This window comes from Ambystoma mexicanum, chromosome 6q, assembly GCF_040938575.1.
Source record: "Ambystoma mexicanum isolate Mex_15411 chromosome 6q, UKY_AmexF1_1, whole genome shotgun sequence".
NCBI lineage: Eukaryota > Metazoa > Chordata > Amphibia > Caudata > Ambystomatidae > Ambystoma > Ambystoma mexicanum.
In genome coordinates, this window is record NC_090937.1 from 714,998,789 (window position 1) to 715,026,266 (window position 27,478).

At 45.4% G+C, this 27,478-nt stretch overlaps 1 protein-coding gene across 4 annotated transcripts in view; it reads right to left on the reverse strand.

Annotated features, from left to right (window-relative positions):
* ZNF827 (zinc finger protein 827) overlaps positions 1 to 27,478 on the reverse strand; it is an 883,430-nt gene that overhangs the window by 621,863 nt on the left and 234,089 nt on the right. For all 4 annotated transcript variants that reach the window (XM_069631232.1, XM_069631231.1, XM_069631233.1 and 1 more), the window contains exon 2: positions 10,884 to 11,906. In XM_069631232.1, coding sequence (XP_069487333.1) covers positions 10,884 to 11,906 — 1,023 coding nt within the window. The remainder of the gene's footprint in view (positions 1 to 10,883; positions 11,907 to 27,478) is intronic.

Here is a 27,478-nt window from a genome sequence, read left to right on the forward strand (position 1 = left end):
TCCATGCCTGAATGAGGATGTATATTTTATTCACCAAAGCCAGGTCCACTTCATAGTTGCCCGAAAGGGGTATGAGGATCTGGGTGTCATCTGCATAATTTGTGTAGGTGATACCCAGTCTCTCCAACTTGTCGAACAATGGCTTGGTGAAAATGTTGTACATAGTGGGTGAGACAAAGGAGCCCTGTGGGACTCCACATGTAATTTGGATGGGATCAGCACAGGTAGAGGTGGAGAAGACTTTCATGGTCCGGTTGGCTAGAAAGGATTGGACCCATGCTATAGCTTCCCCTGTGAAATTGGCAGCAAGCTTGAGGTGGTTGCATAAAACTGCATGATCCACCAAGTCAAAAGCTGCTGACAAGTCCATTAGGAGTAGCAGCGCTGTATTCCCACTATACTTGAATTCCTCAATTTTAGTTTGAAGCTCTATCAGGGCTGTTTCAATGCCATGGAAAGGGCGGAAGCCCGATTGGCGTGAACCTAGTAGATGGTTAGCTTCTAAGTAATCTTGAATTTGGAGATATTGGGTATTGTTAGCTATGAGGGTGGTAAGGTCATCTTCGAAGGTTCCCAAGGGACCTGTGGGCCTATAGATCCAGTGAATAGTTAACGTGCGGTTATTAGAGAGTTGCAATTTTGCTGAGAGTACTTCGCAGGAAGCACAGGGAGGTGAGGTGGTGAGTCTGATAGGCAAAGTAGTTTTAGCAATGATGGCTAGGCCACCGCCTTTAGCATTAGGTCTATCTACTCTGTGGATCTGGTAATTGTCAGGTACGGCTAGCATCAGGGCGGGCCCTGCTGCCTCGTGAAGCCAAGTTTCTGTTACGGCAAGGAGGTCGATGCTGCTGTTGTTTAGTATGTCAGCAATTTCAGTTGCATGGGCTACCATGGATCTGGCGTTGATAAGGGATCCCGTAAGTGATAAAGTATTCTTAGGAATGGGATAGCTTGCAGAATTATCTGTGTGCTTGTTTTGACTCGAGTGTTTCTTTTTATGAGAGTGAGTGGGATTCGGGGTAAGTATTGAGGGTTTCGTGGCTTGATTTTGCTTATCCAAGTGCGTCTGTATAGTTAGGGAACTAACAGTATTGTTTGCGCTGTTTCTTTTGGATTCATATATGCAAGGGAGTCTTGCCCTACTTCTCAGGTTTCTGTCTGTGGGTGGGCTAGTGCTGTAGGTAGCAAAGGCTATGATTGTAGTTAGGAGGGTCAGGGAGGTCAGGTTTCTGCACATGGTAGTTAGAGTAGTTAAATGGTTCAGGTTACTCCCTTTCCTTCGCTAGGATGTCTGGCTAGGGTGTCGCAATATAGATTGCGGGTGGCTAGATGTAGCCGGGGCTCACCTAGTGGTGTGGATCATGAATATGCTAATAGGGCCATGTAGCAAGTGTATGCTGTTTCAGCCTAAGGTAGTTTGTTTAGCTAGAAAACAGTCATAGCAAGTTCAGTGGACACATTCGAATGATGGTAGTTGCAAGTTCAGAAAGCACATGCTAGGACAGGGAGGCTAGGTGTGTAGTACTTGCAGTTGTGGGCCGGGCGTTTGCTTAACACATACCAATGAGCTAGGGGAGCTAGAGTAGTTATGTGCTGAGGTATAAGAACAAGGCCAGGATTGCTAGCGATATTTTCAAGCAATCTAGATGCGACTGTGCATCTGTGGGCTAGGAATGGCAGTAGCAGGGCTATCAGGGCATATCAAGGCAGTAGCAGGGCTAGCTAGGCATATTAGGGCAATCTAGATGCAGTTGTGCACCTATGTGCTAGAAATGGCAGTGGCAGGGCTATCAGGGCACATCAAGGCAGTAACAGTAACAGGGCTAACAAGGCATATCAAGGCAGTCAAAGTGCAACTGTGCACCTATGTGCTAGAAATTGCAGTAGCAGGGCTATCAGGGCACATCAAGGCAGTAGCAGTAGCAGGGCTAACTAGGCATATCAGGGCAATCAAAGTACAACTGTGCACCTATGTGCTAGAAATTGCAGTAGCAGGGCTATCAGGGCACATCAAGGCAGTAGCAGTAGCAGGGCTAACTAAGCATATTAGGGCAATCAAAGTACAACTGTGCACCTATGTGCTAGAAATTGCAGTAGCAGGGCTATCAGGGCACATCAAGGCAGTAGCAGTAGCAGGGCTAACTAAGCATATTAGGGCAATCTAGATACAGCTGTGCACCTAAATGCCGGAGCTAGCTACAGTAGTGGGGCTATTTACGAACTTACAGGCAGATTAGGTGCTACTATATATATATTAGTGAATAGATGGTTTTAGCAGTAGCATTGAGAAAAGCAAAGCATTACAATGTTTAAACTGGCAGATAATGCTGAGCAGCACAAAATTACGTTTTAGTACCGTGGTATACATAATTGAGTGGTTAATACAACACATCCGTGTAAAGAGCAGGACACGCGTGGGATGCAGGAAAGTGGGAGGGCAGTGCAAATGATATGCTATGCTTGAACGTTATGAAGCGAGTCTCTGGAGTCTCTGGAGAGGATGCAGAAAGTGACATACCGTTAATGTTAACATGTATAATAGTCACTAATGTGTCTCACCATGATAGTTAGCAGTCCTGGAGAGGGGATAAGGCAATAGGCAACGGTAGAGCTTAGACCTGAAGCAGCCTGCGGCTCGGCACGCTCGGTCAGCAGCCTGCCTTTTTGAGTGCCTTCTCGTGGGCCGGCGTTCGCCAGCCGGTGATTCCTATTGGTTTAAGGGTGTGAGGGCAACCAATCAGGGTATCCCAACAGCAAGGCTGCCTCCTAGCAGAGGATGGTGTGAGGGAGCCCTGTTGCGGTGGCCATCTTGAATTAAGCAAACAAAGGGAAAATAGCTGTGGCAGGCCAAAGGATGGTCGGTTCCTGGGCAAGACAAAGGATGATGAAGCTCGTATTGAGCACGAGTAATTTTTAGCAGAAAAGACTGCTAAATAAGATATTTAAATGGCGAGTGTAGCGCTTCCCTAGAGGGCTGCAAAGCGCTTTGTAATAAGCGCCCCAATCTTACCTATGCCTCCAGGCAAGGTAGGGGGGACGGATGCTGCTCCAGTGGATAGGCGGGCACAGCCGGACCTCCTGCTCTGGTGCTAGTGCCTGGAGTGAAGGAGGCTCTGTCAGCAGCCTGCCTTTTCGAGTGCCTTCTTGTGGGCATATAGATTGCACTCTACAGGTAAAATGAGTGATTTTGTAACAATTGCATGCAGCAACCCATGGCAATTGCGTCTAACAGCAACTGATCTGATGCCATTTCCTCCCATGCGTGAGAGAATGATGTTATACATTCTCCTGCTGGATTGGTCTGGGAGGGGACCAGTATCTGAGTCACTGTTTTGAGGAGGTAGATGCTCCTCATGAAGTTTGTCCTCTTCCTCTTGGTTTTCCTCTGCATGGATGATTTGAGGCTGCTGATTATGAGTATTGCGGTGGCTGCGAGCCTGAGTACAAACTTGACCCTGCTGTCTGGATAAGTTCAGCAGACAAAGACAATTGCGCACATTGTGTGGGTCGAAAGGACGGCCAGTTTGCAGGGAAATCCCTTGAATGGTAGTTTCTGGCTGATATTTGACCCAATGGCATGGGAATCATGGCCTTTCTTTGCTCTTTCTAGTGCCTTTTCTAATGCCTTCCCAAAGAGTTGTGAATAATCTATTGGATTGTCAATGAGTGTGTGTTCCAGCTGTGAAGCCAGTCCCCCCATAGCTATGCATAACGCTTTATGACAGCTGCTCCTGCCATCAGTCGCCCTGCTGTTTCAGTGGTACCTAATGCATTTTTAATAATGGCACAAACTGCCTGTTTTCCTTCTTGAACTTCTTTCTGGAAGGTCCCCATGTCCTCTGTTGGAATTTGTTTGCCCAATTCCTCCATATCGTCCCACTGAGACCTGTTATATCTGGACATTAATGCCCTAGCATTGGCTAGCCTTAAACTATAAGATGCTGAGGTCACTGCTTTCTGGCCGAAGTGTAGATGCGTCTGCGCTCTCCATTAAGGGCATAGTTGGCAACCGTCATGGGTACCTTTGCTCTCTTTCAAGCAGTGGTTACTACTAGAGTCAGCTGCTAATTGACCCTTAATGTATTGTGGGTCTGCTGATGACAGTTCATATTCTTTCACCCTGAGATGTAGTGTTTTAGTAGGGACTGGTTTTATTAATGAGGGCGTGATTCTCTTTTGCATTGAGGATGAAAAGGTAATGCATTGACACAAATCTGTTTCTTCTCCTCTAAGATGTGTCAATAAAGTCAATATCCTCATCTAGCTCCTGGGTGAGGATACCAAATCATTATGCAGCCCTTAGTAGTAGGTCTGTGTATTGAACATTATTCTCATTGGGGGAGGGATGAAACTGGGTATCATTTTCATCTGGTGTCACCACAACATAATCACCTGGATCTATGTAGGACTGGGAACCCTAATATGAGCCAGGGCCCCCTGGGTCATAATGATATTCTTGGTCCGACTATGGTTCAGCTTGTATGTCCAGGTTGGTATCTGACCTTGCTCTTTTTCTTGATGGTCTTCCTGTGACATATCTGAGTGCCATGAAAATGACAATTCTGGACATTGTTTCCTTAAACTCCTACATGGACCTTGCCATCTGGCGTTGAGGAGTATTCTCAGAACCAGTAGAGATATGAAGTATGGGTGTTTCTGCTTCGAAAATCTCATTGGCTGTATCACCCTCTTCTTCCCACTCTTCTTTGGAATCAGAAATATCTACTAGCGCCTTCTGCTGCATTGCTGCATTGAGTGTTGTACCCCCGCTGTGAAACCCTCCTGAGGTGAAAGTGGAAGAGGACATGTGTTTTGAAACCCCCTTATCCGAATGTCAATGATTCTGTGTTGACGGCATGTCCTGTCTGTTTTTCCCGATGTCGAGGCTTATCGTGCTTGATGTCTGGGAAGCTGTCATAGCTATATACCTGTGGGTTGATCCTGACACCTTCATGTCTTTGTCTCAACTGCTGTCGTGCTGGTGTTTTGGTTTGAGTCTGTGTGTTTTTGCAGCCTCCCAATATCCAGGGGACTTCTCCATAACTCGTATAGTTGATGAGCTGGCAGAGCTGGGGATTGGCTGCAAAGCCTTGCCAGATGGTACCTATTTAATGGGCTGTTGGGGGTGGTCAGGCCTGACCCTGGCATCTAAATCCCTGGCCTAGAGTTCTGCCATGTGGACTCTGGACAAAGCCTGTGCTGGTTCAGCCTGTGTGGTGTATACCGCTCACCGCTTTTTAAGATACTCCTTGAGTGATTTCAGGTTAAAAGTCTTGAACTCACGGCATCCGGGGAGGCCGTTATTTCACACTTTGTGTATGTCCCACCAGGGAAATTTGGAATTATCACGTGGGCAGAATTTCAAAGGCATGCTTTCCATTTGAGCTTGGGGAATAATACAGAGTTTTAATGTAGAAAGGGAAAGGCGAAAGAGGCATTCTCTAGGCCTTAAGAAATATATATATCGCATCCCAATAAAAACATTGATAAGGGGGTTAGTATGCCTCAAAGTGATGTGAGGAAGTCCCACTCTTCAATGAACCACCGAGACCCAAATAGGTCTGAACTGCCAGTGGCGCCAATCATCCTGTTAAATAAACACCCCACAGTGACATCAAGGCTAGCCACCACTGCAGCAGGGACTGATGCACCGGGGGCGAGTGCGAAAATAGCGCCAATCTTGCAGAAAAAACGTATATGTTAGAGGATGTGAGAACGGGGCAAGGCAAATATTCCATGATCAACATGAAATCCAATGGAGCTGGAAAGTCAGCAGAGGCTGGGAGGGGTCATTTATCAGCCGGCCTCAGTTCAGCAAAGTTTGACACAGCTGGTTGTTCAAAATAGGAATAAAGAAGAAGAAAGCTCAATCTTCGCAATGTCAAAAATCTGGCTCTCTTCAACATCAAAGAACAATAAATATAGTCCCTTTGTAGAGGTGTAATTCTGTCACACTTTAAGAGGATAGCAAATCTCTATATTCTAAGCTCACAGGACATTGAATTTGTGCGGTTCCCCTACCTCAAGAACCCTTACATGGTGGAAGTGGGTCTCACATCGCGAGAGGGTCAAGAAGCTATAATGGGGGCACTAAGAGAACTGGAGGGCCAGGGTTACTCAGTCTCTCGCATAGCTCCACCAGAAATCCCCAAGTCGAACCTTTCTGCTCTGAAGTGGAAATCCAGGACAAGTGAGGGCTCTGGGGAAGTTATAAGGACAGGTGCCTCACTTAGGAGCCAAAAGCACAATGGAGAAAGCTCTAAAGACCATGCCCTCTCTCTATTGCCGGAAATCTTAACACAAGTGTTACAGAAATTGGGTGTGGGCACACAGTCTCTTTAGGCAGACAGAGCTGTGTCTGATATGTTGTAACACGCAGGCTCCTGACACTTTCACCACAAAGAAAATGAAAGCGCTTCTTTTTTGTGACGCAGACATTCTGATCCTACAGGAAACATGGTTGGTTAATACAATAGTAATCGAAGGATATACATTGTACACTCAACCTGAGCTCCAAAATGCTAAAGGCTGGCCATCAGGCGGTATGGTGATGGCATTTAAAATTATCCCAATTGGAGAATCCATAATGATCTTAAAAAATAAAATGGGCATTCAAGCCTGTAAGGTCACACTTAAACATTAGAGGCCAGTTTTTGAGGTGTTTGTATTAATGTGTACTGGAACCCTGCCTGTTCTAGGCTTCAGGATTTTTGGGACGCTCTAGCCATGTTTCTGAAAAAGATCAAAATGCTTTGGGTGTTCAAGTAATACTTGCAGGGGATTTGAATACTCATTGTGTTCCATTATCACAGGAGAAAGCCAATCAAAGATCTTGGAGAATCTCAGAAAAGGGCAGAATCTGGGTGGAGTTTCTGGCTGGTTGGGGGCTGAACATGACAAATGGGTCAATACCGGGGGACATTCCATCATCCCCAACTTGGCACCGAGGCTTCTCTGCCTCAACCCTAGATTGCATCTTCATGACAGCAGACCCCCTTACACGAAATGTATCCTTCAGTATTAAGTCAGATGGGGGAACGATCATTCTCGTTTAGAATTGACCTTTTCTGACATAGCCATCAGGTTACCAGATAAACAGGCACAGGTCCTTCTGAATAGGAAAGGTAGAATATGCCTTCCTAAGTATAAATGGGAAGGTGGGATTCTTAATAATAATTTAATGGAAATTCCTGACAACTTTCAGCAGGAAAACTTTCAACCTGAGGGTCATCTGGTCAATATGTCCACCGAGTGTAGGAGAAGGGGGGAGAAAACAATTGCATCGCCACTCATTTGACGAGGCAACAAAAGAGGAAAAAAGGTTGCTGAATCAGAGATTGAGAGAATTGAAGAGATTGGATGTGACCTGGGAGGACTATAAGAGGGAGTGTAGAACTTTGTCACAGCAATATAAACAGTGGCCATTAGGTAGAAGGATGTTGCGCCTACAACAGGATGGTGAACTAATGTTGACATTAATTGGCAATAAAGATTCTAGAAATGTGTGGTCAGTCATCCACCAATTAGAGGGTAATTCTTGTAGCACAGAGTGTAATTTGGTGCCGGAGAGTGGGTGGATAGATTTTATGTTTCTTAATTTTGAGAACGCCCTGGAGACCACATTTAGTCCCGTTAAGGATGTCACCTGGTACCTCACTCTTGATGAACAGGCCTTGGTAGAATTGATCACTAACTCTTCGACCTTGAAAGCAGCTGGTCCAAATGGACTAACTTATCAAGTCCTGAAGAATAACCCTTTTTTATGGGCCAAACTGCTATTCTGGCTCTACAGAGAGATCCTCATGAGACAAATCGTTCCACCTTTGTGGAAAACGGCGATAACTATTCCACTGTTTAAGGGGGCGACCAGATGTTACCAGCAAATTATCGCCTGATCGCCCCCTTTGATATCGAAAGTAAGCTGTTCATGAGGATTCTCTTGGGGGAATTGGAGAGATGGGTGAAAGATGCGAAAGTTCTCCCCAAACATCATACAGGGTTCAGAAAGGATCTTTCCGCTGCCCTGAATGGGATGGCCTTGAACGTCATTAGCGAAAAAACAAGGAGAAAGGGAGAACAACAACTTTATGGGGCCTGGGTGGATTTTTCAAAGGCCTTCGACTAAGTTAGCAGAAATTGATTATGGTCGAAGCTCAGAAGTTCGGGTATTCCAGAGGGTATCTTGGCAATGTTAGTTGAGCTTCGTAGGGACACCACCATCAGAGTGCATGCAACTTGACGACAAAGAGGCATCTATCAGAATCCATCAGGGTGTTGGAAAGGGGCATCTGACAGGGCTGCTTAGGAGCACCCTTTTTTTTCAATCTGTACCTGGTGAATATGGTGGCATTTCTGGAATCACCAGCATTGGCCAGTCCAGTGATTAATGGATCTAAGATGCACTGGCTGGTCTATGCTGATGAGGCAGACTTGTTGGACAAAACCGCAGTGGGGCTGAAGCTCCTTTTGAATAAATTGGACTGTTATGCAAAGGAGAATAGTCTTGCTATGAATTCTAAAAAATCCACAATAGGCATCTTTAGACATATGCATAAAATGGTGATCTATACTCACTGGGAGTTGGGAGGGCAGCATATCTCAAGAGTCGAGGATTTGGTTTATCTGGGTTATAAAGTTTATGCCTCACCCTCTGCATGCAAGGTGGAGCAGGATGTACAGAGTAGGATCGCTCAGCTAATACCTCAGATGAAAAAGGTGTTAATAAAATACTGCAAATTCTCGATCCTCCCACTGATCAAGTACTACTCTGCAAAGGTCATCCCGGTGATCTTGTATGGGTTGGAGACCAAACCCCTTCTGTGGAGTGTAGACTGGCAAAGGCTAGAAGGCCTTATTTGTAAGGGCGTTCTCAGTTTCCCTATGGGTTTATCTATGTCCAGTCTTAGATTTGAACTGGGCTTACTGTCACTGAAAGTCCAGGAGGACCGGAAACTGATTTCTCTCTTTCGTCTCATTACCACTGCACAGAAACGCACATTATATGTTGACGTTGAAGCTCATTTGGAAGATCAAAAATGCAAAATGTTGTCCGATGTGGAAGAAAGGGTGAAGGATGGGTTGGCTAAAGCAGACACGGATATTGAGACATTGATTCAGAACCCGGTGAAGGCAAAAAAGTCCTTTGACGCGTTGGATTGGATTACATCAATTGATAATATGCGCTCCCTAGCGTCATCAAATCTTTTTTTGAAAGTTGATAAAAAGCAGGTGTACATTGCAAAATATCTAGTAAAGTTCCCTGATTGGAAGGTCAGGAAAAACGTCCTCAGGATATGTTTAAATGTAGTCCAAACGGGGGAGGTTTTGGCTAAAAGAGGCTTAGGGGAGACTACTAACAGCTTAGCAATGTGTGTAAAAATCCAGTGAACCAAATCACTTCAACGTCTGTTGATGGAGTGTGAGGGTACTTGGCCCACCAGGCTTTCGCTGTTTGCTAGGTTTGGAGGTGATGAAGAGGGTTTTTTACCTGACATGTTCTGGGACAGATTGATCTCTGGGCACAAGGTAGTATTGACAACTGCTGTGGTATAGGTTTTGGAAAGAAATAGCATTGTGATCCAAAATCTTGTATCCGAATTGTGGCAACTGAGGATATGTTTATTTGCCTTTTTTGTACCTGTATGTTGAATTTTTCCTGTGAATGATTGAAATGTCTGCTTTTGATGGTCACTGTTTTATGAGGGCTTTTTTTCTTATCTCTCCTACTTTCTTGTTAAGTTTCTTCTCTTCTTACCTTGTTTCTTTTGTTTTATTCTGGAGATTTTTATTGCTGTGTTGATTTTTTGCCTTTTGATTTTCTTGTATTGGTTTATTTAATTGAGTATGATTGATAATTGTTTTATTCTTATGTACTGTTGGCATGTTGATTTTGTAAAAGGTTTTATAACCAAATACAACAAAAATAATAACATATATGTATATTCAGCCCTCCACCCACACTCTCCCTACTTTACTCGTTGTAGCGGATGGGGTTGTGTTGAATCGCTTGATGTTTCTTCTTCTTGGTGTCAACCGTCGAGCATTCAGCACCAAAATAGGCAAACTACCTCTGCAAATCTTCTTCTCCATTGCAAAGTTTCTGCCAACCGATGGTGAACAAAAAGAATCTGCGGGTATGAAGTATTATGGGTCCCCGTACACATAGGATAGGGATAGTATGACAAGAACAACCCAGTCAAAGCCGTGTTTTTTTAATTTTGCAAAATATGTAATACTCAGAGCCAACCACTAGACGATGGTCTGCAAAGCATGTGAATATAAGCAGCTTCACAAGCCTCAGAAAATATGATATTGTATGATAGAAATATTATTAATATTAAGTCATATGGCAAACTGCAGTGTGTTGTTTTAAAATTGACCCACTATTATTAATGATCGTCTTATCTTGCTCCCTTCATGACACACTCTGCTGTTGCCATTATTGTCTAAGATGACCATGCACTCTGGGCACCATAAGTAATTACAGATGAAAGATAGCACACTGAGTTGAGAGCTGACCTCAGCCATCTGTGGGTAACTGCCAGTCGCAGGACTACTCAGCCCTTCATCCTTAGGAGGTCAGTAAACTGGATACCAATATACGCGGGTAATATAGACATCTAGTATTACAGCACTTTGTAGGTAGGGGAATTAATACCATTTGAAGCTCTATATATAAGTGTGATTTTATTGTTAAATTAGGAGTGTATGCAAAATTGTAAGATGAACAAGCACAAAAATATGTCACCTCCAGGGAATGACATAAATCTGATTTGCACAGAACAAAAACTAAACTTTAAGACGATTAGTAAGGAGATACAAGACATTATCAAACAGTAAAAGACATTGTAATGTGAAAGCTCAGCACAATTAATAGCGCTTACCTGGGTTGCTGGACTTTGAAGATTTTCCTTTTGGTGATGGCAGAAGAAGCAACTCCAAGGAAGGGGGTGGTGTTGCTTTTTCTTGTTTCCTGCTCTCGGACAGCTTTATGGGATCCTCTGGAACCAGTGACTTGGTCTTGTCTGCAAGAAGATTACCAGCTGCCCTTGCGGCAACCTCCTTGAGGAGGGCTGCTGAGGAAGTCATAGAGGCCAAGGAGTGAAAAGGTCCAGCGTGGGCCGCGTGCTCTTGCCCCGGAACCATGTTCCTCTCGCTGACCTTCTTTGACAAAGCCGCCAGTGTGGAGCTGGCAGACTGCGAGCTGAAAGGCGAAGAAAAGGATTCAAACCTCAAACAATCGTCTGTCCTAGAAAGGGATTTATCCTGAAGGACAGCATTGGCAGCAGCTTTCAGTTTCATGATTGCTGAGTCTGGAGATAGGCTGCAGGTGCTGGTCGAGCTTTGCAGCCACTCACTTGAGTTCCATATAAAACGCGTGTTTGTATTGCCGCAGTACTGGTCACTCTGCTCCTGCTTCTCAGCCAGCTTCCTGGCAAGGACGCTCAACTGTTGGGCATGATGAGAAGAATTTGGAGAGAAGGTGATATTCGGAATGGGATTCACAGGTGAGTCTATCCTTCCATTTGATGTACCATCTGTCTCAAGCTTCAACGAGCCGGCCTCCAGTAGCCGTCTCAGGTTGCTGCTGCTCAGGGACCTGATTGTACCTGGAGACTCTGCCGCATCCACAGGAGACGAAACTGGTGATAAGCCATCTGGACCCTGTGAGGCATCCCTAAAGGTCTCGTTCTCGCCAGCACCCAGCTCAGTGCTCCCACTAGGAGTGGCACTGCCCAGCGAGGTGTCTGGTGAAGGCGATGTCTCCTGAGCTCTGTCCTCGAGTGACAGCCTAATGTTTTCTTGAACCTCTCCATATGAAGCTTCTGATGGGGTTCCAGAGGTGTTACCAAACCAAGCCTCGTCTCCGCTTTGCTCACCTTCCACTTCCTCCGGTCTATGGCCATCTGTAAGAAAGGAGAAATACATGATGGTTTATTGCAAGGCTTATTAATGGCAGCAAGGGTCCTCACCCAATTAGGTCCCATATACATCAACTAAACTATCAACCATTGCTGCTGAAGACATTCTGCAAAGCTTAAGATTTAGACATGACTGATACATTATTTGTTTTCTAGCACAAATCTATTGGCAAACCACGCATGATGATTCCCGTACACTGATGAACTATGAAATTATACATGTCGGATAGTTGATTTCAGTCCCAAAGTTTGCACGGAATGTGCGATCTTGCTGTAAATGTACAGCAAATGCCAACCATGAAAGCATGACAGCAATATGTCGCAGGATAAAGAGAACTGGTCACTATCTAAAGAAAGACAATGTTTGCAGTGCCATGAGAAATGCCCCTAGAATACAGACCTGCTGGCATTGGAACCCAGGCTGGGGGTTCAAAAGCAGAGGGGGGCAACATTGAGACTGGTGTAATGATGCCGGCATAAAGTGTAGCAGGCATAGCTAGCTGAGCAGATTCACACGTCTGCATGTTTTTACTGCTCCTCAATGCACGGAAAACTTCAATATAGTGTGGCGGTGCAGTAGAAAAATGTCAGTAATTCCACATTTCTAACAGTAGGAGCCACATTTGGAGTGTGGTGGTAACTGCAAAAATATGTGGTATTGTAAAATCCCATATATTTATTAAAACACTGCCTTTGTTCCTCTGGCTCCAACTCTCTGCAGGTCAAACGTTTCTCCAATCAGATGGTGGGAGGTAGATCCTTCTCTTTGGCTCGCACCTTCCTCTGGAACAGCCTCCCTGTCCGACTCAGACTTGAGCCGGATCTTCTTAAATTCGTTTTCTCCTCTTCCTTCCCTCTCCCCAGCTAAAATCTCCATCTGGCACTGCAACTGGGGCCTGGTCTCTTCAGAGTCATACAGGGACAGACCAACCCCCTACCAGTCCTAGCATCCTTAGCCAGCACTTGCCGTCTGGCTCCCTACCCCGGACTATCCCAATCCACTCCTCCTGTCCACTGCACTTTCCTCCCTTCCCCCCTCTTTCCCATAGCACTAGTCGCCTTGGCCTAATAGCACTTGCCCGCTCTCCGTGTGGTCCACCCAATCTTGCACGTCTCCCTCTACCCCTTTGCACTTATCTCCTTATTCAAGCACTTTCACGGTAGGATTGTCACAAGGCAGATATAGTTGTCTCTTTGTTCTTTTGTTCTTGTTGTTTTCTTATGATATCCCATGCCCCCCCCTACTTGTCTTGTGGTGCCTAGCAACACTTGTTTATAGGCACCATACAAATGTCCAATAAATAAAATAAAATGAAAGAAGTTGGGGAAAATATTGCCTGCCCTTGATGGAGCGTCCCCCTAACAGCATCAGTTTGTGACCTTTCAAAGTCAAACTCAAATATACAGGGAAAAAAAGGGAAACTTAATCCAGAGACCCAAAATATTTTTTTTAAAGTCTGCTATAAAACATTAAATACAAAAACACAGGTCTGGGAGGACATAGCTTAGTGCCATAGATTTGCTGTGTCCTCAATATAGCCCCAAGTCGAATAGATGATGACTGCTCACAGATCACACAGAATTAAAGGCCATCATGCAGGGGGCACTTGCTTCCCTAGGCCAACAGGTTGGTAAATCCCAGCTCAAAACATTCTCCGAGCTAGTTAAAGAATTTGAAACATTCTAAATACTTGTATGAATTCTGCACTTTTAGATTGGTAAGGATATTATTTAAAGTATGGTTAAGCAGGAGAACCAGCTCTTTATATTTTTGAGAAATAGAAAAAACATCTCACATCTCACCAACTGTTGCTCAGCTGGAGGAAAACGAAAGAAAAAAGTCTACAACCAAATGAGAAAAGACATTTCTAGTCAAAGTTCTATTCATGATTAGTGAGTTCTTTAATGTGGACATATAAAGCTACTTTTCGGCCAGACCCCTATGTGCTTGCAGAGGTCACTTGACATGCGTGATGTCCCCTGCACTAGGAATATCAAAATGTATGACCTTCAGCCAAGTATGAGAAAATGCTGCATTGCCTGGAAAACAGCATGTTTAAAATGGTCTGTGTTCAATGAATACCCCTGGGAGTGTATTCTAGTGGACCATTTATTTATTTATTTTATTTGTTCCATTTATAAAGTGCCCTTAACCCGTAGGCACCTAGGCGCTGGTTACAGGACAAGAGCTAGGTCAGAATAGGGAAATGGCTGGTAAAATGAGTCAGTCGGACTGGATAAAGAGACGGGGTTTTAAACGTTTTCAGTAGGATGGCTCTGAACGAAGGGGCAGCGGCAAGGAGTTCCAAAGCGTGGAGGCAATGACTGAGAAGCAGGAGCCTCCTGCTCCGCTGCGCCTGAATCTAGACATGGTGAGGCGATGACAGTTAGCTGAGGACATAGGACTAGTCGACTTGGTTCGTTTTGGATCTTTGTGAAAAGTATACCGGGGCTACATTGGCATGGCATCGGTGAGTCATGGAAATAATTTTTAATTTGATGCGTCGCAAATCAGGAGCCAGTGAGTCTTTCTTCTGGCTGCCGTAATATGGTCATGTTTTGAAAGGCAGAGGGCAAAGCGGAGGGCGTTTTTCTGGATGACTTGCAGCTTGTTGATGTTCCTTTCTGTGATCCTTGCCAGAAGAGAGTTGACATAAATCTAACTTGGATCCTAGGATAGCTTGTGCAATAGTGAGGTGATTGTTGATGGAGAGAAAGGGTCTGCTAGCATTTATGAGGTTTGTAGTGTAGGCGTCGGAAGAGACAATGGTACTAACTTGTCAAGTAATATCAAGGGTGGTGTCAAGGTAGACTCCCAGTGTTTCTACTGCGGGCGAGACTGGAATAGTAATCCCATCTATCACAAAGGATTGGTATACTGAGTCGAGTTTGTTGAGTAGGGTTTGGGTACCGACGAGCAAGATTTCTGTTTTATTTATCATTTAGGCAGAGCAAATGAGATGCCATCCAAGCCTGGATAATTTCGTAGATGGAGTTGACTGTAGTGCTGTCCTGGAGGTAGTCGCCTGTGAGGGGGGAGGAGGATTTGTGTGACGTCAGTGTAGTTTGTGCCAAGACGCCACAGGAGACTAGAGTTGTAGGGGCTGCAGATTCTTCAGCGAAGACTCGAGTGGTTCTATCTGCAAGGAAGGAGGTAATTCATTTAGTTACTTCCGGGGAGAAGCTGGAAGCAGTGCTAAGATAGTGGCACCGGGTTTGGTGTTCGATGAGGTTGAAAGCAGCAGAGAGGTCTAGTAGTAATAGAAAGGCTAGTTTGCCCAAATCTCGGATGTCATCAAGTTTTTTTTAAGTCCAGCATTGCTGATTCATTGCCATGTTCCGGGTGGAAGCCAGACTGGCGGATGCCAAGGATGTGATTTTGTTCCATATAGTCTTAGATCTGGAGGTAGGCTTCTCGATCCACAATTTTTAGGATGAAGGGGACAGTGGTGATGGGACAGTAGTTGGTGGGGATGGTTAGGTCGAGCGAAGGCTTCTTGAGTAGGGGTGAGATCCAGGCGTGCGACAGGCGGGGACAGAGCAGGAGGCAAAGGAGGCGTTGATTATGGCAGTAATGAGGGGAGTAAGGGCCTCTGCACAGTCCTTGATTAGTGGGGCAGAGCAGACATCACCTTTACAATTTGATGGTATGAAGCCTTTAATGAGGTGGGCTACTTCTGATTCAGAGATGGGGTGTAAATTGAAGGGGGGAAGGAGGGCAGTGGGGGGTTTGCTGAAGAGGGGCAGTGTGCTGGGTCTTGTTTCGGGGGGCAGATTTTTTTATGAGGATTTTATCCTGTAGTGAGGTGATTTTGCTCATTAGGGCGTCTCGTACCTTGCTGCACCAGGAGTCATCTTTGGCGAAGTTGGTGTGGTTGGTGTCTTGAGCTCACGCAGAATGGTGAAGAGTTTGCGTGTGTCAGATTTTGTATTAGCAATTCTGGTGTTGTAAGTAGAGTCTTTGGCAGTGTGAATGGCCTGCTTGTACTCTTTAGCAATGATGGCAAAGCATGATTTGTTGGTGTCAGATGGAAATTCCCGCCATTCTGTTTCGGCAGCTCGATTTCTAGATCGAATGGTTTGAACGGTCAGGGGTAAACCACAAATGTTTGTGTGTGGTGGGATAAGCTTTACGCTATTTCAAAGGGGCGAGTTTGTTTACGGCTTGGGAGACAATATTGTTGTAGTGGTCAGTAAAAATGGTGGGGTTGGTTATGAAATCTGAAGTAAGATGGTGGTCTGCATGCAATGGGAGAAGGTGTGTTTCATGAGATTGCGGGTGCAGCGTGATGAGGCAGGGCAGGGTAACAGTAACGCTAGTGGGGTTTTTGCAGTAGGGAGGGAAAAGGAAATTATATTTTGGTGTGTTGGATAGGATCGAGGTGCCACATTTAAGGTCTGCAAGCCAGTCTAGCGTGTGCCCTAGAATGTGAGATGGTGCTAGTATGCGCTGAGAGAAAATGAGGGCATTTACAGCATTGGCTAAGGAGATTGCGTCTTTGTCCGCAGTATCGTTGAAGACTAGGTAGACATCACCTAGAAGTAAGGGTCTAGAGTTAGGCTTTAAGTCAGTGGTGAGGAGTCACAGGAGGCCCTCTTCGAAGTAGATGGTAGGACCTGGGGGCCGGTAGATAAGGTGTAAGGTGACGGTGGCAGTGGGGGATAAAGAGACTTTAGCTGACAGGAGGTCGCAATTAGATGGAGGGGTGGTGTTGAATGCCCTAATAAGGAGAGTCTCTCTATGGATCAATGCCACCCCGCCGCCCCTGCTGGCAGTTCTGTCGCAAAAGAGGATGGCATATCCTGAGTGGATGGTGATAGTTAAGGCAGGACTAGCTGCTGCATGCAACCAGGTTTCAGATATAGCAAGGATGTGGCAGGATTGCAAGGATATAGCAATGGTAGGGACACCACTGCCCCCATTAGGTCAGTCATGAGCCAGCTTTGATGATTTATAGAGCACAATGTGGCTGCCGACTAAGAAATGGCAGTTCGACCTCTAGGTGTCGTGGAAGGCTGTGCTCAGATTTCCTAAACTGATATCAGCAGAGAACATTTGCATAATACTCGATCACATTTCTAGGGCTATGAGAGCTTTGCAGGTGTATGTGGGAGATATTATGGAATTGAACACGCTTAGCTCTGAACGCTTCAATGTTTGATGTGGGAAAGTATGATCCCACAGGTACACCTGCTCGTCATCAGCATCATCATCATCATCAATGCTTATTCGGGTTAAGCAATCCATGAAACATGAACAGCCAATACACAAATTACCCAACAATGTGGAACTAGCAGTTTCTGGCAGACATGGGATCAGGTATTCTGTTGATTGTACACTACTTGAAACCTGGTGCCATTCAGACATACTTTACTGAATCACCAGATTTCAATAATCGGTATGCTTTTATATTATTCTGTACAGGCCAGATGGTGGAATCTGATAGAAGGGACCAGTATCAAATTGAGAAAGAAAAACAGCTTTGTAAGCTTTGTAGTAAGACTGTCTTGGGTGTAAATATGTTCACCACAGACGGACACTAAAAAACAAATCTATAAATTATTAGATGAATCGACCAACAGCTGAAGAATGTATAACACTGATTATTTTAAAAAGTTGAATAAACATGTTCTAGTTAGCACTTGCTAGCTCTGAGTATATGGTTTCCATAAGTACATTGAGCATAAACATGGCTGCGTGGCAGTGAGTGATTATTTGTATTTATTTTTATTTTATTGTTTTCTTGTTAGGCGTTTATACAGCATAAAAAAACTGTTTCAAAGCACCCACATGGCGAAGGGAGGGAACAGGGGAGTGAAACACATTAGAAACACAATATTTAAATCATTGGAGGGAAAAAAGAACGAACCTGCTATGCCTTGTGAGTATTCAGAACGTGCAAGTGCAGCAAGGAAGTGGGTAGAGGAGGTAAGTGCTGGGGAGTCCGAGCTCATGCGTGAGCCATGGATGAAGTGCTAGGAATGTTAAGTGCTACACGGCCTGGAGACATGTTAGGTGTAAGTGCGAACCTCCAGGGCCAAGGGTGTGCCGGGCAAGTACTGAGGGTAGACAGGAGCTGGGGTGATTGGGTGTGGGAGGTCAGGGGCCCAGGGATGCATAAGGACCCCAGACACCAATCACAGCAACTGTGGGATTAGCAGATGAGGGAAGAATGGAAGAAGGAGGTAAAGAGGAAAGTCTTGAGGAGCTTCCAGAATTTAAGAAAGTTCTGCTCAAGGTGTTTCATAGGAGGGAGCCAACTAAGGAAAGCGATCAACCACCTACCCTCTGTTTAGATAAACGCTTTACACACAAATAGTTATTGTTAGAAGAATGTAGTGGTCTAGAGGGAGAGTATTTAGTAAGTTAAAGTTGAAGATAGTGTGGTCCCTGGGCCCAGACAGCCTTGTGGATGATGCAGAGGGATTTGAATTTAATACGTTCACCAACCGGGAGCCAGTGGAGACTTTTTAGGGCAGGAGAGATGCGGTATATGGACTTAGGCCAAGATTAAGTCTTGCTGCCCAATTCCGGATTAGCTGGAGGGGTCGCAGAGTGGACGAAGGTAGATTCAGGAGGAGACTATTGCAAGAGTCAAGCCTAGAGAGAATCAGGACACGGGTAACATTGAGCCTCTGGGGGAAAGTGAGTAAAGGGAGAATTCCTTTGAGAAGGAAGAGCTGAAAGTGGGACTTCTTGGCAATCTCCTGAGTGTGAGGGAGGAAGGAGAGAGAGGAGTCAAAGATGACTCCAAGGTTTCTGGTTTCAGAAGAAGGAGCAGGGGGAGAGTCCAAGGAGGAAGGCCAGAGTGAAGGGAAGAAGGAGGAAGCAGCAGCGGTCCCGATGGGAAGGATCCCAGTTTTACAGGCATTAAGGCAGAGATCGCTGGACGTGCACCAGGACTGGATGGCAGGTAGGCAGTCAGGGATGATGGAGGGTGGAAGAGGGTCAGCAGGAAGTTTGAAAAAGAGCTCTGTGTCGTCTGCATAACACTGGAAGTTGGAGGAGATGAGGCGTGCAAGCTGAGCGAGGTAGGTGTTAAAGAGCCATGCAGAGAGAATTGAACGCTGTGGGACACCAGAGGTGGTGAAGGAATAAGGAGGGGAGAATGTGCCCAGGATGACTTGGGAAGAGTTTGGATGCATTTGTTCCTTAACCCAGAGACTTTAAGATACCAGGCCTCGTGAAAATCTGTGTTCTGGATTTCCATTCTTTATAATGTACCTCGGATTTAGGCCAGGCATCTCTGGAATGGATATCTTTACCATGAAGCTCACACCTGTATGTTACAATTATCATTATTTAAATTTGATGGAAATGGTGGGACACATTTGTGGACACTCCGTGATCAACTCCTATATTAGAACTGTTTGAATTTGTTAGGGAGGATAGCCCAGGCACTAAGCAGCTGCCTCTGGCATGGGGCCAGTCAGAAAATTGCAAGTTCATATCCAAGGCAGATAAACGGTGTGATAATAAAGGTTTTTATTACAGCACTTAGAAGCGAGAGCAACCCAGCATAACACACTTTACAAAATACATATATTATCACTCATGCTCTGCGAGAAGAAATCATTTGGTGTTACACTTTTCAATACTGCTGGACCAGCCCCATGGAATTATCTCTCAACTACCCTGAGATCCTCTTACAATCTAAAGACTTTGCGCTTCACTGAATCGTTCCACTCATGAATGAAGTCTGCCTGTTATCTGCCAATGCAATGCAATTTGGTTTCTGCCAGGTTGCTAAGACCTACTATTATTGGCTTATTGCTATGCATGCACAGCAGGTCTTCCCATATCTGGCTCTGGCCTCATGTGGTAATGAATGACCTGCACTTCACTTGTTAAGTAGTCCTACTTTGTACAAGCACTTTGCCCTCCTCTCCACCCTCCCCCGGTGCACTTACCTGATTTAGAAAGTTCTGAAGCCGTGAAAGATCAGTCCCTGCTTCCCTTCTCTGTCCCCCTCCTTCCTGTTGGGGTGCTACGAAGCAACCATCTAATAAATCAATAATGAAGAAATGCTCTGGGAAGTCTTAACTCTACCCTTGATATGTGATGTTTCTGAAAATCAGAATAATTTGAGATGCCTCAGCGAGGCCCACAAATCATCAGTTGCCCCGACCAGGCCACGTGCACCTGGTTTATAATGTGTCCTGAAATCAAGGACCAAGCAAGCCACAAAAAGTGATACTTCCACACAGGATCTCTTTTTGTGTTTGTTTTTTGTTACATCCTGTCACACAAATCAATTTCAGGCAAACATAAAATGTATAAATGTCCCAATGTTTGATCATATTGTTATAAAGAGGGAAATGTAAGACATTGTGGTCCTGTAGAAATAAAAAGTTGCCAGATGTTCATTGCAGACATTTCATAACAGTTTTGCAATCCTTTATAAAGTAGGAAGGAAATGTGTTAACACATCTAGATACCTTACTTGACACTGTGGGAAATGCGTTCTATTGACAAAAAATGCTTGCTTCAATTTGGTCGTTAAGTACAAGTCCATGGGTTTGAGGAATTTTGTCAAGAAGATGGGTGTTTCTGTTCTCTTTGAAGTCACTATGCACCCCTTCCCTCTTATGTGGACATGTCATCATCAAGGACTCCTCATGGTAGCAGAGGGTCCTCTCTTGCTAGATTCTGCCTTTTAACGGTGAGATATAACATGTGAGTGGTCCAACAGTGGCGTGCCCATTACATAGCCAAGAACAACGTATTCGTAAGTGGCTTTAGCATCGCACAACGTATTCGTAAGTGGGTTTACCATCGCAAGCCATTTTCAATGTAGGGCTGGAGGAAATATATTTTAGAAGTGTTTTTACCTTAAAACAGTCTTAGAATATAGCTTAGGCCAACAGTCTATGCAATACTATGCTTCAGAGGAAAATGTAATCTCGAAGCACATAGGGGCTAGGATTTTCTACCTTACACTGTACATCGCTGGAGCAGTTCTCAGGTGCCACTGAGAAATCTTTGTTAATTTTAATGTTAAAGGATATTCGTACCGCGCACTATCACCACCGGAGTGGTCCCCTGGTGCTCTGGCGGGTCTGAAAAAGGGAAGGGGGGGTGAGTTTGTGGGAATAAGCTGGAAAAGTGCAAGAGAGCAGTGATGTGCTGTTGGCAGCCTCAGCCCGGTGGGTCCGTTGACTGGGCTTGGGGTGTTTTACTGTCGGTAGTCTTTGTGTGCTGTTGTGCGAGTCTATGGGTGGTTTGTTTTGATGTTGCAGTGTAGTGAAGTTTGTGCGGATTGTTGTGTTGTAAGCTTGTGGTTGTGTTTGGTTAGAGTTTGAGCGGTGTATGCAGAGGGGTGAAATCGTTAGCGGATCGGTTATTTGGCATGAATTTGTGAATCACTTGTGAATCTTGAGATTCTCAAAGATGCTCCAGGAATCCTCAGATATGCTCCAATTATAGACATTCTGAATCAGCTATAAAGTAACAGGTACAAGCCAGAGATGGTCACATCCATCTCCTGATTTGCGCCAGTGCAATTTTTCTTAATCAGGCTTAAAGAGCAATGTCTGCAAATGAGCCTGCATAGCAACAGGAAATGCGAATAAGCATTGTAGTACAAAAAAACATTATATTACATAAGGTGAAGTCGTAGATAAGCAAAAATACATAATTGTAAGTAAACACATCAGAAAATATGTTTATACTTTATACAGCTACAAATCAACCATAAACATACGTTGCTACTGTGAAAATCTGTTAGGTATAATTTGAGGAATTAACCTTATCAACTGAGTAGGCGCATGCAGCTGTGAATAAGTAGAATTCTACGCTGCACTGGTTAGCGTCGAGGATTAAAGAATGTTTCTGTGGTTTTTCTCACACCAGTGGCGCTGATAAAATATCTGTGCCCTAACTCTTTCTCTCCAAATATTTGTATTTAGGGAACTTTACAGATAAAAAGGAAACCTACAGCACGAATGCGACTGATCTTATGAAGTGTCATCATTATAAAAAAGGGGGCTGAATGACTAGGCAATATGCAAAAGAAGAGATGTTGTCCTGCGTTTTATAGATAGTACCAGCTATCTAAATCTGGGCTTTGGAGAGGGGAACGAGTACAGGAGCAGCAGTGGAGAAAGCAAAGGTCCACAGGCATGCTCCATGGCACTCAGTGCTTGAGACCATGAAAGAAGTGGCAGCCTGTATGTATGGGCAGTGATCGCCACCCCCTTGCTTGCTTGAGTGGCAGGAATCACAGTACTGTTTCTTTGGGCGGGGGGTGGGGAGGTGCTGCCTGTCTCTAAGCACGGGTGCATCCCCCGCTATGTTTTTGTTGTTGTTGCATTTTCAACATGAAGTCCTCTACTTTTCCATCTGCTAGCCTGCTCTGTGTGGTGCGGGCCTTCCGGTTGAAGTCATGGACAGTGTCGGCATGCTGGAGGTGCGAGGTTAGGGAAAATGTATTGTGTATGTTGTGGAATTTGTTTGTACGTATGCGTGCTTGCAAGTAGGGCTGTCTGAGTGTTTGCGCGTGGAGATATGTCCACGTTTCAATGTTTGTTTTTGTGTATGTATGCATGACTGCTGTATGAATGCATGGGAGAATGAGACAGTGTATGTTGTTTGAATGTATGAATGCGCGGGTAAATGAGTGTGGTTGTGTGAATGTGCGGGTCAATGAGAGAGTGTATGCTGTGTGAATGAATGAATGACTGGGTGACTGAGTGTATACGTTGCATGAATGATTGAATGCCTGAGTGAATGAGTGTGTACACATTGTGTGAATGTATGAATGCCTGGGTAAATGAGAGAGCATATGTTGTGTGTGTGAATGTATGAATGCCTGGGTGAATGAGAGTGTGCATGTTGTGTGATTGAGAGGCCTTTTCTGTCTACGCTCCAAGAACTCTGGAACCTCTTCCCTATTAACATCAGTCTTGTCCAATCACTTCTACAGTTCAGGAAAGAGCTCCAGACACTGCTCTTCAAGGAATGGCTCCTCCTTAACATCTAGGTCCAGACTCGCTGCACTCGCCACCCTACCTGTGACTCAGTGATCTACTCACCATTGTCTTCCCTCATGCTACGACTTGCTGACCCTTCCCTGTTAGCTCCTCCATGCTTTTTTCCTTTGCTTACCTCACTGTGTTCTTCCCCCTATGATTGTAAAGCAATCTGTTGCTTCCCAAACCAGGCTCAGGCTCAGCAAAATCCCTAATAATAATGAGAGCATGCCTGTACCTGGCCTGCACAGAGTGTATGAGGGGCAGCAGGCCTCTTATTTAGGGGGCTCTGCTACTGGTGGCATTGGCATTCCAACACATAGCTAGAGTGACATACTTGGGTGCAGCCATTCTAGCTATAACTTCTTACCATGGCATGTGATTTCTTTTAATTGGGCATCAAGAGTAACACAATCTATTGCGTAGCTAGACTAGCATACTTGAGTTCAGCCAGTTTAGCTATACTTTCTTATGTTGCATGGTATTTTCTGTGGCAAAGCAAACATGAGTGTTATTATGTTGTTAGACTGGCTCTCATTGGTCCAGCTAGTTTGGATGTACTTATTTACTGGCATGACATTTGTGCTGGCAAAATCAACAGGAGTTAGTTCTTATTTGGTAACAATGACATCTTTTGGTGTAGTCATGGATTTGTATGGGCACAGCCAGCATGAACATGTTTTTTATACCTGCATTCTTGTGGGTAAAGGCATCATGACAATGTTTTGGATAAAGCCCGTGTACACTGTTGTGACTTTCATGGGTTGGATATTTTCATGTGCTCCATACAAAACTGATAGCGAAGTTTGTGACGTTTTACCAAATTGTTCACACAAATTGTGCTAGACCATTCACCATTTGAAACCATTATTTTTTATAATTATGCTCGGTTGCTCCCGTATATCCAAGACGCCCCTACCATTACAAAATTCCCCAGCTGCCACTGCCTGAGGGAGATTGAGTTAATTGTTTGAATCTTAGGCAACCCAGTATTATAACTTGAACACCCGAGCCATATTCCAAGTTGCTGGGAGCACCCAGCAGGACAGTTCATGCCACGCTCACGTGGCCTCCACATAACAGGAGAGACACCCTGTTTGGATCGGATCACCCGGTCCTACCAGTGGGGTGGGGTCCCCCAGAAAACAGTCCCTGGCTCCATGGGCAGACGGGCCAGGGAAGACACACACAGGCTGCGGTCACACAGCGACATCATGGTGGTGATGGAGTTGCCACGCAGGGCCTCTGCCATTGGAGACATTGGGCAGGGTTGCCACGCAGAGGCCCTGCAATCATAAAGAGCTCTGCAGGGCAGACCCTGTGCCGTTAATGCTGCGCTTGCACAGCACGGCAAGAACACACAGCGGGCAGGAGTCTGTTGGAATGACTGACGAGCGGGAAACCGCTGGCCCCTTTTATTGTATTAATCACAGGCTGACGTGACACAGCACGAGCCCTTAGCAGCGGCTCCTTATTTCTTAAAGGAGGAGCACACCACACCCAGGAATCCGTTTTAGGCATCTTGTTGAATATATCGTGTGGTTTTATGGCTCGTGGCATGTGCTGGATCGAGATCAATGAACTGTGAACTCCTCCACAACTGGGCACGGTGTCAGCCCTCTACTATTTATTGTGCAACGAACATGCTTGATGGGGTCAGAAGGTATCCCAGACTCCATGCAAGTGCACCCGTAGGCTCCGTTGTAGAGGCTGGTAAACTGTGTGGTTGAGCTGGAAAAAGGAAAGGAACGAAGGCCCTTGCCAGAGGATAGTCAAAAAGGTACATTATCAAGAAAATAGAGATAGGACTGGGGTGAGAGAAACTTTTGTCTTCCTGGGCAAGGGAAAGACTGAGCTACTGCCGCCCCTTATTTATTTATTCAGTCAGTGAAGCCTGCCAGCTGCATTAGTTCTACTAGGCCGGCAGGCCAAGCTGGCAACCAGATGAGAAGGCAGGAAAATACAAAAAGTGTATTGCTGCTCTACAATATGCAACTTTGATGCACCTTTTGGGGCAAACAAAAAGGTTTCCAGGAAAAATGCAATATTCAGCAGGACCCTAGGGGTGGTCCTTCAAGAAGCAGATCAGGCAGCGACCCCAGAGGAGGGGTCTAGTGTGGGCCAAACTCCAGGGGAATATGGGCAGAGCATAGGGCCACATCTGGTGCATGGTCGCCCAAGCTTGGGCACCGCTGGGTGCAAAAACACTGCGTGCCACGGATGTAGGCATTTCCTGCCAGTCGTGCATGTCGTTTGTGTCTAGAAAGTGTGTGTAGATTTGTGTCCTCATTTACGTCGGAAATGATTGAAGGCCCACCCAATCCAGCACTTAAGAGGTTAAGACATGTGTCTTTCTGTTGTAGGAAAAGGGAACATTTTTGTAGTCCAGTTTTGACAGCCATGGACGCATCACTTTTTTACTAATTTTGGATGATTCCGAATGCACCGTCCTGGGTCATATGAAAACAGAAGCCACAAACTGGTTAATAACGACTTCCACACTGCACATCAGACCACAAACCGAGGCAGGGGCAAAGAGTTGCTCATCTTCCCCTATCTGTCACATCACTGGCATTCCCCGCACAGCAGCATCGCTGGCCACTTCTCTGCCTCCTCTGCCCAATATTGCCTAAAATCATTCGTTGTGCCTGCGTTCACTCTCACCCTAAAACCATTGTAGACAACAGAATGGGGCTTGCCCCTGGCACCCATGACTCTCCCACCCCGAGCCCTGACCCCCCATTCCAAAATAAATAATGACCACCACAGCCCATTTCAAATTCTCCTCTGACACAGATGATCCCCTCCAAGCCAGCTTCAGCTGCCAAACTCGGTGCCGGTTTGACAGAAGAGGTGATGAAGAGGGTGCAACTGTTTAATAAGCAAGTAACCATGGAGTAGTAGACAATCCAGCCCACCCCACCCACCACCGTAACGCAGAGCACCAGCCTGGCACTTTTGTGAAATCTAGATCACTTTTGACAGATGGAACAGGCCAAGGCCAGGCTTGATTTGACCGGAGTCTTCAGTCATGAAAACCCATCCTCTCAAAAGGAGACCCACCTCACAGCCCCTCCATTCTAACAAACTCCAACAAGGTTTGACCGGGGTCAACGGGCTCAGATCAGCCTTAGTTTGACAGGAGGGGAAGTCAGGCCTGAGAGGCGTCCACTCAAACAACACGCGAAGCAGTTACGTTATGCTAAATGTTCTTCTTTCACGCACTGTTGCCACCTGCGTGGTCTTTTGGTGCTCTGGCGGATCTGTAAAGCAAGAGCCGAGGGGCTCGGATAAGTTAGTAGGACCGAGCGGGAGAAAAGGGAGAAGGATTTGGTGTTGGCAGCTTCAGTTCGGTTTACACTGTTCGCTGAGGGTAGATGTGCTTTTGGGTTGGTAGCAGCCATGTGCTGCTGGGCGAGGCTCTTTGTGGGTTGTTTTGTTGTTGTGGTGTAGTGGTGTGCGGTTTGTTGCGCTGTAGAGGTATCATTGTGGTTAGTTTGGGAGGTGTATGCAGAAGGATGAGTTGTTTGGTTCTGGCAGTACCCTATTCTACCCCCCCCCCCCCATCTTGATTGCCTGAGGCACGTATCCCTTCCGCTGAACAACTTTTACCATACCTGCTCCGTTATTTCATGTGGACCCTAATGGCCTCACTTTAACCATTAGGCAGAATGGAAGATGGCCTCACTATGGTAACTGACTGTACCAGAATCTGTCCTAATTGAGCTGAAAACAAAAGATAGTTTGGCCTTACTGTGTTAACGGGGAATATTGAAATCTAGAAGTTCTATGCACACAGTGTTCAAACGAGTTCTCCAAAAGAAGAGGAGGCATAGTCACTATGCAGCCTGTAAGCAACGTGCATCCCTTTAGAGCATCTGCTGAGGCGCCCTAGCCCGGCCTCACCTTTGCTCTGTTGCAAAGCCGGGCACTGCCACAAAGTTAATAATGGTCCTGCTTGATGAGTTTAGAACTTCTCTGCTGAACCTCTTCAGTGTTATTTATTTTACCAATAATTTCAAATTCAGGGTCGAGGGAAATGTGCCACAGTCATGGGTGATAGGTGGGAGCAGCTAACAAGAATTACAAACATACATGTATCTTCCAAGAGAAAGCAAGATGAATAACAGAATAAATAAGCATTGAAAAACCATAGCGCTTGGCCTTAGAATTTAATATTTTTTTGTTATGTTGGCATCAATGTAGCACTCTTTTTAAGGGCACAACATTACATGCGCAGGTGCTGCCACCATATGCAAGGACAGCATCAAATGCCTCCACAGTGCCACCAAATGTTAGTTAATGTCTCACGTGCATCATGTAGACATCACATGTAATGTGCAGCCTTACATGTCTGGTTGCTGCCATCATAGTTCACACACAGCCTCAAGTGACACACCAGTCAATGTCTAAAGGAGGGTTTAGTCACCTTATGCAAAGTGCAGCCCTCATATGTTTAGCTGCTGTCCTTGAAAGCCAAGTGCAGCCTCAAATGCCTCAGTAATACCATCCAATGCCAGTTACTGCTGATATGCGTGGGATAATAGTGTGTGTTCTTATATAGCACGGCCTGACAAATTCCTCCT